Source organism: Austrofundulus limnaeus, unplaced genomic scaffold (genome assembly GCF_001266775.1).
Source record: "Austrofundulus limnaeus strain Quisiro unplaced genomic scaffold, Austrofundulus_limnaeus-1.0 Scaffold60, whole genome shotgun sequence".
Taxonomy (NCBI): domain Eukaryota; kingdom Metazoa; phylum Chordata; class Actinopteri; order Cyprinodontiformes; family Rivulidae; genus Austrofundulus; species Austrofundulus limnaeus.
Window position 1 is genome coordinate 861820 of NW_013952462.1, and position 15403 is coordinate 877222.

Consider the following 15403-nt stretch of genomic DNA (forward strand, 5'->3'; position numbering starts at 1 on the left):
ATATATATATATATAATTCCTGATTTTTCTTTGAAAGCAGGTTGACAAAAAGTATCACACTTTTAAGTCATTGTTAAATATCATGTTCTATTCATTCCTCTTGGCTTAGCATAAAGACTGTAATTGAACATTGCAACACTGTAATAACATTAGCTAATTGAAGGCTACAGCATAATACATTTTTGTTTACACAAAAGTTGGCATCAATCAAGTGCCCTGTTATTTCTACAAACACTAAAGTTAATACACCACCAGCTGAGACTTCAGGAAGCTGCTGTTACCTGACACACAATCAGTCATAAAGACAGCAAGTTATGTTTATAAATTTAATACATGATACTAATTCACAAACCTTAGAGATGTAAATAAGAACATTTAAGTCTCTTGAATCAAGAAAACATTGACATTTTCCAAAATGTCACACTTTGTTTGATTAGTTTCATAATGCAGTTGTAGAACTCAATTTATTTAGTAGCAAAATTGAGTACCGTATTTATTCAAGTATAATATGGAAAATTAAATCCATAAAATCGTTCATAAAGTTGGGGGGTAGTACTATACTCAGATAAATATTTTTACTTATGTATTTTAACTGAAATATCGGCTTCATTCACAAAATGTCTGAGACCGGAAATGAGACCACGTTGTAAAAAGCAGTTGAATCAAGCTTACCTGTGACACTCCTTCATGCTTCAGAGCGAGATAATAACAGATCCAGGCAGGCGACATGATGTGAAAAAAAGGGGGGAAAGTAGTCCTGCACCTTAGTAATGATAGCGAACTAATGACATTAGTGTGTGACCGGGCCGCTGCTGGAACAACAACAAACACGTTTGTCTGTAATGGCTGCCGTCTACCGGTGTTCTGAAAAAGTTTGRATCCCTGAAAAAAACATTTCCCCACCAGAGGGGGCGCTCGCGAGTAGGAAGTAATCTGCTTTTCCCCCACAAGATGGTCCAAATCTCATGTGAAGTCTCTGACTTTTGTGTTGGCGCACCCTGGTGGACTATGTGTAAAATGCCAGAATTCAAATGATGCTGCTACAGCTGATACAGTATATATTTGTTGTCAAAATACCTTTTAGTACATATGTTGTTAAAATGAAATGAGCCAATGATAATTCTGCTGATATGTATAAAGATTGACCTGATGGATAGCCCCTCGTCAGAGCTAAACAACCAAAGAAAATCTGAAGCTCCTATGCTTAATAGTTTTTGAGCAATAACCATTTTTGCATGTCCAGAAACCCCATTTTTGAAAGGAGCCCCCTCCTCAAATATGGGGTCTTTCGTAAAACCGTTGGCTGTTGCAGTGTAGGTCAGACTCATCTACAGTCTTGCCAAATTTCATGTTGATCGGTGCAGCTGTTTTTGTGCTACGGTTGACCAAAAATCTCTTAACAAAAAATAAATAAAAGAAAATAAACAGTACGAAAACAACATGACTCCTGCTTACGCTTCGCGTGCGGGGGTCATGATGAGGAATGTGCTTTTCATTTCCTTTATATTAACAACAACAAAAAAAGCCTGTTTAATAGCTTTTGTAGTTCAGGTTTCCTTAATATAGCTATGTAGGTTTGAGTGATAGGTTTCATTCACTTTATTCTGCAAATGAACAGTTCCACATTAACCTCTCAGAAGCTACTGGTGACGGACGCACAATTAGATTGGCACAAGCTCTTAGTCTTTTATTCTTGTTACTGTCACGCATACCCCCATCCAAGCCTCGCCCCCCAATCTCTCCCAACTCCCATTAACCCTCATGTCATATCTTATGACAATCCATGTACGCCATGTCCTTCCATTGATCTTGCACTGATTGTCTCACTCACTCTTTCTCCATAGCTGGTCCTCCAGGCTCGTAATGTGCCCGATCTGTCAGCGGGGGTTAACTGCTCCTTCGAGGACTATGTGGAAACAGAGGGACGAATCCAAGGTGGACACATCTTTTGCTTGTCTCCTTCTGCCAGAGACATTGCTCCGATCACCAGAAACAAAGGTCAGGACCTAAACGTTGATGAGAAATGAAGTTATAGAGTAGTTGTGTTATGTAGTGAGGCCTTTGAGGCAAGGAAGATGCTGTAGTTACAGTGGCATTTGAGAAATATGGAAAAGAAACTCGTGTTTTGATTTGTTTTTTAATTTGCCTATTTTTGTTTACTTTTTTGACTTAGTTTTGTCCTTTTATAACTTTATGTTGGATTCTGTCCTTCCTTTGGCCTATCATCATCATCTGCTGTACACTAACACCCACAGACTGATGTCTCCTCCTGGGGGACTTGATTGCTGCGTGAAAAGTCAAGAGCCATGCATTCACCCGAACAGAATTTTAATGTTACAGCTAATTTGATTTGTGTTTCTATATTCAGAGTTCCTTGTCAGCACAAATAAAAGCTTCTCATTTCCCCTCAAAGGCCCACACATCATTGCAGATTCATCTTCTGAAAACAGGAACTGTGTTTGAATTCCCATTATCATGTGCTGTGCCCTATTGTCACTTTTGTTTTGGTTTATTGCATCTAGAATGTTTGTTCTTCTTAAAGCTGTAACTTTAAAGTGGTTTACAATATATATTTTTGTGTACAATTTATTTTAGAGTCTGCTTTTGTTTCATGCCCACTTTCATCACATAAAGTAGAAAATTTAGAAAAAAAAAAAACATGGTATCTACATTCAAAGCACTGTAAACATGTCAGCATGCTCCAAGTTTCTTCAAAAAGACAAATCAAAGGTTCGTTAGCATAGCCCATTATTCCCAATTATGATTTCTCATCAGCTCTGGCATCTAAACACTGATTTATGCTGCTATTTTTAAAGCCACCCTACTGTGGGTGTGACATGAGTAGTGTGTTGCTAAGTTACTGTGTGTGTGTGTGGGTGTGTGTGTGTGTGTGTGTGTGTGTGTGTGTGTGTGTGTGTGTGTGTGTGTGTGTGATCAGTTAAGATCAAATGGTTTGAAAAGGAAAAGAGCTCCACAGCATCAATAATAAAGTTGTTTAAAAATACACAGAACACCAACATAAAGTCACTGTTATTCACTGGTCTAATTATCTCACTGTTTGCTGATCAAAGTTCCTTTTACAGAAATTTAGATATAAGAAGAAAAGTGTTAATGATTCTCTATGACGCAGGGGACAAACGGGTGGTGAAGCTCTACCTCAAGTCCAAGGAGACGGGGAAGAAGTTTGCCAGCGTCAACTTTGTCTTCTACAACTGCAGCGTTCACCAGTCGTAAGTTAGAATAATTTTATACTTTTAGGTCTGTTTGAAAGCTTTTTTTTATCCATTTATTATCTCATTTTGTTTTTCCTTTTCACTCCTGCTCTTCTGAGAAAAACCTTCTTTGTACAATATCCCCAGGAGCTGTCTTGTGTTACGTTCAACAAAACACACCCAAACACACACACATATCTGTTTCACCTTTTCCGACCTCCACAACAGGCTAGTGTTACAGTCGTAGTGAAAAATCAAATGTACTGAACATGTGAACCGTTTTGGTTAGAAGATGGTAACACAACTGTTTTCATCAAAAGCCACAACACACACACTGACTCTTCTTCAATGTATTTAATACAGAGTCTGCTGTAATTCCTCCTAACACACTCTAACCTCATACACATCATTTTCTAAATAAAAAWTATCTTTGGCTTTTTGAACACCTTGACTTGCAGTCTGGCACATTTTCAAATTAAAAAGGCAAGTGTTGTCACACTTAGATATTGTAAAAATGAACGTGCATGTCTTTTTAGCAAGTTAGATCATTTAAACCCTCCCAGTGCCCACTGCTGCTACGGTTAGACTCTGTGTTATGATGGGAGGCACCCTTGAGCCAAATTGCCATATTATTATAGTAATAAAAGGTAAATTTCAAAATATATTTGCATGATCTAATTGTTTTATTTAAAGAGAGAAATGCACAGTTATTACTGCTTCTTAAATTAATTTGCTTATTGCTATTATGATGAATGTAGTTCATTTACATGTATTAATTTTGATACATATTAGTTGACTGAAAGAAACCAAATTATTGTGTTGACTGCCACTCTGTTTAAAATCAGAGTCAAATAATTCAAGGACCCAAGAAATTAAATTTAAATCTGTCAGCAATTATTTTAGTCACAAGCATTAAGAATAAAATTACATTTAATGTCAGTTAACTGGTTGTTTTTAAAAAAGCGATTGGTATCAAGATTAATATATAAAATAACACTTGAATTTATAGTAAATGTGTGATTTGTTCAGTACAAATGAAGTTTATTTTTTTGTGGAGGGAACCTCAACTTAATTGGCTGGATACCAAACCCCACAGTAGGGTGTTTATTCGTTTCCAAAATCTATCTTTAAAAATTGGTGTGTTTTGCTTCTCTGATACACAAGAAGCCATGACAAACTGTGCCTTTTTGCTTCTGAAAAGTTTCCAACCAACCAACAATCCCATTTTTCTGGCCATCACACACAGCTGACAGCTTACAGCAACAACTTGGGGTAAATATAAGAACTACTCTGCATTACATTTGACCAGAGAAAACAGCACACTATTTCAACCATCTAATTTTAAATTTAAAATTTAAAGGAGTTTAAATCACATGATGGGTATTGTAGAAGCATGTAGCATGAAAACCTTGAAACTGGAAGCGGTCTTTCGTTATTGTACACCACTATAAAACCACACCTATGGCTTGGTTCCAACAAGTAATTGATGCACCTTAGTGGGGTAAAAATATCCTTCAATTCCATGACCCCATTCCACAAAAAAAAACCCTCCTCCCCTGCCAATCTATGGCTGATTCAGGGTGGGCAGAGACGTCTGTTGGGGTATTAGCCTTGGGGCAGCAGATGGCTCAGAGGCCCCTGGGGTACACCGGGGCTTCGTTCTGGCCTCCCTCTGGATGCAGGATGAGCCTCCTTCGAGGATTTTCCACAAACGCACGCATTGACACACACACACACACACACACATACACACAAATGCACAGCCACGCCTTTCCCCACTGTGTCACTTAGTGCTCACTGAAGCTCTGAATGTCTTAGACACCTAATCTGTTACTGTGACCTTTAACCCAATCACCCCACTTCCCTGCTCTTCTACACAAATCCCTTGCCACAACAAAGATGATTAGCTCAGCTGGTTAAGTGTGTGGTGGTTTACAATGTCAAATCACTATTAAATTATCTCCCATGAGGACCTTATGACGTTTGCTCTACCTCTAGAGTAGGTCTCAAGTCCAATGTTAACCCTGTAAAGGCAATTTTTTTTTTGCTGTAAAAAAAAGTCTTGCATATTTTCTGAAAGTAGTGTAAGTCAGGATCTCCCATTAAAATTAAGTGCATGATATAAGTGACAGCAGTAGAGTCACCCAGTTGAAGATATTACRCCAATGAACAATGATGAGATCCACTCCTCCTGCTGATCTAATACATCCTCCAAGTGATGTAATGGACAAGTTTAATGAAGTTACACACAGTGCACGTTGCATTTTCTCCATTGACTGATGGCAAAGCAAGATACTGAGATAAGAACCTTATTTGGAGCTGGTACTCTGTCCGGCGTACGCACTGTAGCTCCCAGGCCTCAGTGTGAGGCGTCTGATGAGATCAGACTGGTAATGTCGTTGGCATAATAGCTGCGCTGCCACATGAGAGGCTTTGCTTTTCCTTTTTCTTTTTTTAGAAAGCTAGGACATTTTTGACGGAGGAAATAATTTAGACTGAAACAATTTTAGGCTTTTACCCTGTAAATAAATAAAACCCATTTTCAYTTGTGTACTGCACTCCGTACTGTATGACCATATTCCTCACTTGTATATTTTTGAAAAATAAAAATAGAGCCYCAATTGTTTTGTCGGTATTTATTCCACATCCTTGCACCCAGTCCCAGTCCTCTAAAACACATGCCTCTCGTACGTATTTACTTAACTGATTACGTTGTGGCCCTTGCCTTTAAAAAATGCCATAAATTTGCATAGTTATATTAATCTAATTAGAATTCCCAYGGTTTCAGTTTAAGGGGTGCCGAGATTGAAATAGAAAATCACCCACAGCCATGATTGCTCTTTAATTAAATATTTTCATATATGTTTTTTTAATTCCCCCTGTTCAATAAAAATAGAGCATCTGGAAATCATTTTGGATTTAAGTGAATACATGAGGTCATATGAAGGACTTTATTTATTTATTTATTTATTTATTTATTTATTTATTTATTTATTTATTTATTGCTAATGTTATTTTGGCTTGATCAGTAATTGGGTCTTTTTTATGATTTGTGCTTGTTATTATAGTTATATAGCTATTATATAGTTACTGGTGGAAATGTGTACTGAATCTTAAAAGGACAATTTTTTTCAGAACATTATTGGAGAAGCAGAAGAGTATTTTAATGAATGTTACAATGATTGTTCCATACAGACTGACAGCTTTTCTTTTAAAATCTAAACTCAGAAATGWATTAACAGAACTATGCATGAATAATAATTCATATGTTGGTTCTTTTATGCTATTCCTAAAACTTTAAAGGGATCCAGTAATGATATGATAGACAATTTCTTAGGAGCGTTAAATTATTCAGCTCCCCTCGTTTGAAATGAAAAGTAGCCAATAAATAACTAATTTTGCCAAGTGCAAAAAAAGTCAAACACACCTCACAAGGAGAACAGATTGTATTCAGCACTCCAAAACTGACCAAGCAGAGAGGGAGGTGGAAATCAGAGTCTATTGTGTTTGGTCTTGAAGAAACACTGCTGCTCCAAAGGTAGCGTGTGTTGATTAGCATCTGAATATGAACGGATTAAATTAACATTAGAAGTGTAGGCATACAGCTGCTCAAAGCCACTGAGTGGCTGCAGGCACAGCAAAGGATAGAAAGGAGCAATAAGGCGATGGTAGGGGGTCTAAGTAATAGAGCCCGCCCTTGATCAAACTCACTGAAATGGCACTGGGTGGARTTTTTCTGACGAGGGCGCACCTAGAGTATAATAGAGACTTTGAGATCCAGTAGTAGCTCGTGACAGGGGGCTTTGGTTACTTGAAGGAATCGAATAATAATCAGCAGGGGATTGGTGCCACTAGCCTAGGGTGGCACGCATAATGGCACCTGCTTTTATTTTAAAATCCTCAGTCATAAAAGTGTGTGTGTGTGTGTGTGTGTGTGGGGGGGGGTGTAGGCAGAGGTTACCTGCTGGTATTTTGCTCATTATTTCAAAGTTCCCTTACACTAACAAGCTTGATTTGACATGAACAAAAAAAAATACAAAAAATGTAAGTCAGATTAAAATAAATGTTATTATTCAAGCTTAGCGACAAATGTGATGACTGATGTGAGCTGCTAACGATACATTGTGCCGTTCTCTGTTTGATCCAGGCTGCCTGCTGTGTTAAGTTGGTGTTGGAGTGTATTTTGATGAACACTAATCCACTGGTGGACCCTACACAAAAAAAGCAAAACTCTTTGACATTCAAAATTGTGGATGTTACCATGCGAACAACTGCTAACAAGCACCATAATGAGGCTAACTTAGGCTCTGTTCATTTGTTTTGCATCTCTAATGTCAGCTGCTCTTTTGTTCTGTATTGACGGCCCTTTCTCATCAGGTCCTTTGGGGCAGGACATTGAACTAAAATCCCAGTTCTGCTCTTTGAGTCTGAGCACTGTATGCTAACCTAGCGTAGCCTAATCGCTTTCTTTCCATTTGTTGGCAACATTGACAAATCCCCGCTTTGCTCTTGTGTGGTATTAAGAGGCCTGTTATTTCCTTAGCTGCACATCTTTTATTCTAAATGGACAGCTTCTGTCAGCACAATGCTAAATTGGTCAATTAAAGCGGCAGTGGGATTGAATTAAGCTCCAGCCTCTGATCTCGCTCAAAAGGAGGGGGTCTGAGCTGGAAATGATCGCTTAAAGTGTGCACCTAACAAACGAGCCGCCCTAATTGATCCAAATGAATCCACGTCAGGGTTTGATGGATTCATATATGGGCTCCATCTTAAAGCTCAAGAGTTAAAACCCTCGTTTTTCCATGCAGATAAGGGGAAGGGAAGCTGGAAAATTTCACACAGGGTTAAAACACACTTTAGAGCTGGTCTATTTCTGCTCCGACAATATGCTCACATTTCCACTCATTGAATACACTTGAATACAAATCAACCTTTTGACTTTCTTACATTGACTTTATTAAATGTGCTGTTTTATTGTGCTGATGCAAATCCCCAGCTAAATAAGGCACCAAGATGAAATTCTTAAAATAAACTGTGTGAACAGTTATTTAGTAAGCATTGAAATAAGATAAAATGTTTTTAACTTTTGTAAATTTAATGGTTTTGTTAGATAATCCTGTCTAAATGAGGAACTGTTTCTCTAAAGCTCAAAGTGAGCCAACAAGAAGAAGCCTTTTTGATAAACYGCACACTTAAACCTGTCTGGCTCTCCTACACGGGTTTCTTTAAATATAAATACACACATATAGATTCATAATCACCTCCAGACATTTAGCCTAATGTTTCATCCCCCTCCCAAGAGACAGCCACCTCTCTTCCCCTGTCCTCTCTCTCACGATACCTGGCATCTACTCCTGTCAGGAAAATCCACCTGCTTTTGATCTCTRCCTCCCTCCCTGCCTCTCTCCTTTCTTTCGCCTTTCTCTTTCAGCCCATCTATCGGCACCTTGCCTTTGCCAAAAGCAGGTGATTTTAAAATGGTGGAGGGCTCTTAGCCTCYTGGATGAAAGAGAGCTTTAGTGAAAGAACAGGGACACACAAATGAAAGGGATGGAAATAAAAAGAGGGAGAGATGGAGAAACGTAAAAAAAAGGTTTACAACAGTGAATGGAGAGAAAGTAATGGTGAAGGTAAAGAAAGAGGTAGGCAGATAGTTGGGCAGTGCTTAGGGAGATTAGTGAGCAGAGAAGGAGCAAGCAATTGGGAGTTTAGGTAAGTTGAGAGTGATGATGAATGAGAGATGTAAGGGAAAGAAAGAGGTTAAGACAGTTTAAAGGATGGAAGATGGAGGGGAATGAAAGGTGAGAGGGAGAAAAAATTCAGGTTTGACAGCAAACTGGAAGAAGACATTTGGGAAGGTATTAAAATAAATATTTATAATGTATACACTATTGTTGTATACATTAGTGTTGACACTAAATTTAGCGAAGATCCATTTTTTAATTGGATCTTTAGGCAATTTGCTACCAGCAGCTTATCACAAAAACACAATTTGTTTCTATTTATTAAGCTGAATCTATCAAAAATACCAAATATATCACATAAAATAGTACATTTAATGGCTTTCATACTTCAACATAAGATGATGAACTGAAGGATGCATCAGGTTCTACATCAGGCCTTTGTTCCAATTTTTATTTTAATTCCATTCCCCCAAAAATACTTCCAGATACTGTTCTACTTCTGTAGGTAGTGTTTTTAAGGCTGTGGCCTTTTATCCTTCACRACTTCCCTTTCATTTAATTGTTTTTTCATTGTTCAATCACACATTGTACAATATGCAGTTATGATCAGGTTTAACATCTGGACTAAAACTGAGCATTTAAGAAAAGCAGCCAAAATCCAAATAAAAACTGTGAGCTAGCTTCAGAACAATAAAAAAACTATGAAGAGCACTTTTAGAGCTGACAAAGTCTGGGTCTTTGGATGTAAAATGATGAAATAAGTGATGGTTTAATAGTTTTGCACAGCTCTGAGATGTCCCAAAGCAAACAATATGGCTAACTTTCGACATTGTCTCTTCTCTTCTATGCTTCAGCTGCCTTTCCTGTGTGAATGGCACCTTCCCGTGTCACTGGTGCAAGTACCGCCACATGTGCACTCAAAATGCCAATGACTGCTCTTTCCAGGAAGGTCGCGTCAACAATTCAGAGGTAAGACTTCCTGTGCCACACACTGTGCTGTTTTTGTCAGTATTTCCCTTTGAAATGTATACCACATTTGACCAAATGTATTCTGTCATTAACTAACATGAAAAAATACCACTACCACATGCATACAGTTTAGTTTTCACCATACGCACACACACACATAGCAGCATGTAGAAAAGGATTGTTTCAACTGCACACAATCCCCCTACACCCTCTGTGGCTTTTGCCTCAGGCTCTCCTCACATCATCTTGCTGTGTGTCTGCTGTCGGTATGTGTATTAGTGGCTTTTGGCACAGTGACAACAGCTTGTGTACTGTGCAGCAATAATTCTGTCGTGGCCCATAAGGCCATAAACAGGCTGGGATGAATGACTTTCTATGGAAATACTGCCTTGTTCTTACATAGCCAAATGCTGCATTAGCATAAAAGCTAATATTAATCGTGCCAAGTGGCAGCTGCAGCAGGCGTCACGCAAAGCATAAGCAGCATTTGTCAAATGGTGTAGTATACACARGGCTGGACACAGACATATGTAATGTTTTTACAGTGTTTTTCTCTTTTTTTAAATCACCCACCCTACACAGACCTGTATATTTCATATACATACAAACACACATATTTTACAAGAAATGTGATATCTTCGCAACAGACTTGTGGATGTAACTCACTGCACTCCCAAGTGACTGACAGTTATGCCCATGTTTTATCTGAACAAGACCTTACACATGGACACACACACACACACACACACACACTTATAAAAAACCTTACAATTCTACTCTCTTTCTTTCTCTGTTTATGGTCAGACTCTTCCTGTTATCTGCATGCACATTAGAGCTGCCCTCGCTGGCTGGCCTGAATCACTGGCCTTTATTAAATGGTCAACCCTATAGCTTACTACTCTCCTTTATCTCCTCTCTTGACAAAGCTGTGCAGAATCCTAAACACAAGCGTGCCACAGCCTTAGCAAGCTTGGCTGTCCAAAGCAAGACGTGAGCCCAGCCTTCACGGCTCACAAAACTAAAGTTAATGGATTAGTGCACCCATCTGCAAGGCAAGTGGAGAGCACTGGCCAGCACACTCTGAACGGAGGGAGGCCAGTAGGGCAACACATGGATAAACAGGAAACCCTGAAGGGAATGGATATTTATGTACAAGTTCTGAATGGCAGTAAACATATAAATTGAGTAATATTGTAATATTAATGAATGATATCAGATGATCTTTGAGGCATTGAATCGATAGCTCAGACAATTTGTTAATGGAAAGACTATGAGCAAATAATATTTTACCTGTTGTAGGCAGTTCTCTGAACGGCCTCAGTTAGGAGAAACTGTTTAAATTAGACACAAAAGTGGTTCAAGTTAACACATTTTGTAGACATTTGAACAGAAATATATTTGTTTTGGAAATGTCCCAAGCTACACCAGAGGTGTTACAGCTAGCTGCTGCCTCTACTATTTGTGCTCTCAAAAAACATAGGAATTGATGTAAAGAACCATGCAATGCTGAATGAACTGTTATATGACATTTCCAGGGCTTAAAGTAAAAAAAAATTCCTGAGCCTGAAACTTTTTTGTGGTGGTGATAGAAATGAAATCATTGTCGTTCAGTTCAGGTATCTATCCGGCTGTGGTGAACTGCTCACATGCGAATACATACGTTTAATACTTAGATGCTTAATAGTTTATTACATGATTTCACTTTCATGGGGGTGGGTAGTTCTAGTCGAGGTGTCCTCTTTGGGGAAAATGTCAGAAAAATATTGATTAAATCACCTGCAGTTTCTCTGCTCAGTGTGAATCAAACAGCAGGACCTGCTCTGCTCTGATTGGTGAAAACTGTGACTCTGGTTCTCTTTATTGGTTGAAAGCAGCGTCAGTAAAATCACTGAATCAACACTGGATTGAAGATCACAACCTCTTCACTTTTAAGAAATCTTTTGAGAAGACAGGCTGCCTTGCTCTCAAGCCAGAAGTCCGGTCATAGAATTTCATAGAATATTGTGTGAAATAACCATTCTGACAGTTTAGTGACTGAAGTTATTTAAGATGGCAGTCACTCAGTTTGAGCCTGGCATAAAATAAAAAATAAATAAATAAAATAAAAATTAATGTTAGATCAAATCAAGAACATAAAAGAAGACGTTCTTTGGGGGTCTTTTGTTTTTTGACATTTAATAGACAGAACATTTAACTGCTTTTACCAGAATAAAATCAGTATTACCATTTAGCTATTAATGTTGCAGAAGTTAGGATTATTTCTATGAGTTTACATGAAACTTTCTGTTGAGAACATGTGAGAACACAGTCAGTATGTTAAAAAGAATGAGACGAATGGGAAATGAAGAGATTAGGGGTGTGTTGGAGTGAAGGAAGCAACAGGAAAAGCAGAGGAGGTACTGTCTGGCTGACAGTATGTGGACATGTGGACACAGAGACCTCTCCTGTCACCTTGTCTGCCCCAGACACTACCAACCACATGCTCCACTAGAGAATCCATCATCTGCACTGTCACGCACACAACACACTCCATAAACACACATTTTGTTGTGCGTTGTGTCTTCCATGCACAAAAGTGTAAAGAGTCCTACAGTGTCGTGCACACATCCATGCACAGAGCCATTTATCATCATTCCCTTAGCTGCCATTTCCATTAGTCGCGCTCTCAGTGCCCCAACAAGTCCTGTTGTTCCTGAAGGCCAGGCTTATCCTCCTCCTCCAGGGCAGGGCCCATCTCTCCCCCACATCATCCTTCACCACTTTGATGCTCAGCCACCTCATCTTTTTCTCATCCTTCATCTTCTTTTTCACCTTTCATACCCTGTTTTTGAAATGCATGTCATTAGAGAAAGGACAAAAGGGAACAGGAATGTGCTTTTGTTTCAAAGCACCTCGTCTTTTTTCCCCCTATAGCTGTGGAAATAGAAGTGTATTTGTGTTCACATATGTCTACGCCTTTAATTTAGCCCTCAGTATATATATATATATATATATACNGTTTAGGACAGAACAATGTCTCAGCGGTTCTTCATTTATCTGGAGAAGAACTTTTCTGTAAGTTTTATTGGCACACAATGGGCTGGACGCGACGCGAAGACCGCTTCTCTCTGAGTAGAATCACAAACAGCAGCTGAGAGATACTGCAAACTCCTGAACACMCAGAAGCTGGGAGTTTATCCAACATTTTTTTGTTTGTGGGTGTCATACTTACTGAGATATGATGGTGTGGAAATGGCTTTGGCTGATTTGCTCATAATTTTCATTTGGTGCGATATTGTCATTTTTGCTATTTTTGAGACTTAACATTTTCAAAAGTGATTTTAAACATATGGGTCAATATTTCTGTTTTTGTTAAATATATATGTTTGTCAGTCAGCAAGGTAATTTTCTTGTATTTTAGAGGATTGTATTCACTGTTTTTGCCCCCCCTGAAAACAGCTCTTCAGACTGTCTCTTTTGATGCAGCAGCTCCTAAGCTTTGGAAAGAGCTACTTCTCCAACTCAGACAGGCCTCTTCACTGGCTGTCTTTAAAACCCATCTTAAAATCCACTTGTCTATTATTATTATTTTTGGCTTTTGACACTGTGTAAGGGTTTGTGTTGTCCATTTATTTTAGATTTTATTTTTGTAGAAATTTTTTATTTTGTTTTTATTGTAGATTTTGAAATTTTTAGGCATTTCATTGTTTTATATGCCCTGTTTTTACTTTGTTTTCCATTTCCTGCTTTTACTTGTTTTTTTATTCTCTGCTTTTACTTTTTTCTGTGTTTTTACTGCATTTTTTGATTGAATATGTTTTATGCATGAGCTGTGTTGGAATGTTGATTCTGTACAGCACTTTGGTCTGCTGTGGTGCAAAAAGTGCTTTACAAATAAAGTTGGATTGGATTGGATAAGGGAGATGAACCCCAGTCAGGGCACAATTTATGCAGACCGGGGGTGAGCCTACATAGCAGGTGGGCGAAGACTACAAGTTTTCAGTGCTGCACATGCGCACGAGGGATAAACACACTAGCAATAGCCTTAAAGGGCTGTGTCTACACTCATACAATCTGGGGTTACAGTACATAACCAACGATCCAGTTTAAGAATAATTTAAGTCATGTGACAGCTCTAAGCTTTAACAGTGAAATCAACAGAACAAAACTCAGTTGAACTTGTAATATATTTAAGTGCTTCAATCAATACAGCAAATGCTGAAATAGAACCTGCTTTCATTAGCATGTGTATCACATCGAACCCGAGCTACAGTGTGTACCCCCAAAGCAAGGTCATGAGAAAAAGCAAGCAAAGCACCAGTCTTCATTTATCTAAAGCTCACTACCACTGGGTCAAATTTATGGCAGCAAATGTTATAAATCTCAAACTTAAACAGCAGTCTATGTGTTAATTTTAATTGGTAAACATTTTATCAGAGGGCACCTAGGTACTTTTTAATTTGTTTTTTGACTTCCCGTGAGTTTTTAAATACTACAAATATACTGATATATATACTGATATATATATATATATTTTGCAACTCTCCAGCTTTATCATGAATACAGATAGCTGTGTTTAGCATAGGAGTGAAATCAGCTCTCCTGATAGCAGACATTTCACTCAGACCTTTACCGCTCTCGCCTGCAGATGAACACAGTAGATTGGATTGGATAAGACCCATCCTCAGACAGTGATCAAAGGCCAGATAGTGTTCACCGAGGGTTGCAAGGTGAATGTTCCTCCCTCCTGACTCTTATGGTCTGACTTGTGTAGGATTGTCTAGACAGTGGAGTTAAATGAAAGATGGGAGCAGCTGGTCGAAAGGAGAGAGCCAACAGATAAATAGCAAATGCATTTAGTTTCTACTGTTAATACCAACATGATCTCATTTGCTGCCAAGTTTCATAGCGCAGTAACAGATAAGACATTTTTATTGTAAATAGTCTAAACATAAGGGTAGCTTTCACAGTTAAACCAACCGTTTTTGTTCTGTAACCCCAATTCTATCTTTGTTTCCTCACTCATATTATTTGGGTGTTGTTGAGTTTCCCCTCCGCGACCTGCATCAAACAAAACAAAAAAACATTTATACACATTTATATGTTACCGTGTGTGTGTGTGTGTGTGTGTGTGTGTGTGTGTGTGTGTGTGTGTGTGTGTGTGTGTGAACAGGCTTTGTCAAAAAAAGATGAAATATACAGAAATAAATAGATCGACAAGGTAAGCAGGGAAAAAATAAGTATAATGAGTGACATTTTGCAAATCAAATATGCATGAATTACCAATACCTCCAATGGCACAACAAACAAACTCTTGAATTAAGGAGCGACCAGGCGGAAAATTGCAGGAGAGAAATTGGTGTAACTTTATTATAAAAYCAAAATCATTGTCCAAAGCAAAAGATTGGAGGAATTGCTGATTTAGTTCTCGTCTCATTTGAAGAACTTTTTACCTTTCCTACTGTGCTTGTTAAACTTGATCAACTTTATTGCCATCTCTGCCAATCACCCCCCCCCCCCCCCCCCCCACACACACACACACACACACACACACACACA

The 15403-nt window shown here is 38.5% G+C and overlaps 1 protein-coding gene across 4 annotated transcripts in view; it reads left to right on the forward strand.

The window, feature by feature from the left end:
* The window catches only part of plxna1b (plexin A1b), a 199413-nt gene that overhangs the window by 111107 nt on the left and 72903 nt on the right, over positions 1–15403 (forward strand). For all 4 annotated transcript variants that reach the window (XM_014009644.1, XM_014009646.1, XM_014009645.1 and 1 more), the window contains exons 7-9: positions 1845–1998; positions 3131–3230; positions 9751–9865. In XM_014009644.1, the coding sequence (XP_013865098.1) occupies positions 1845–1998; positions 3131–3230; positions 9751–9865 (369 nt within the window). The remainder of the gene's footprint in view (positions 1–1844; positions 1999–3130; positions 3231–9750; positions 9866–15403) is intronic.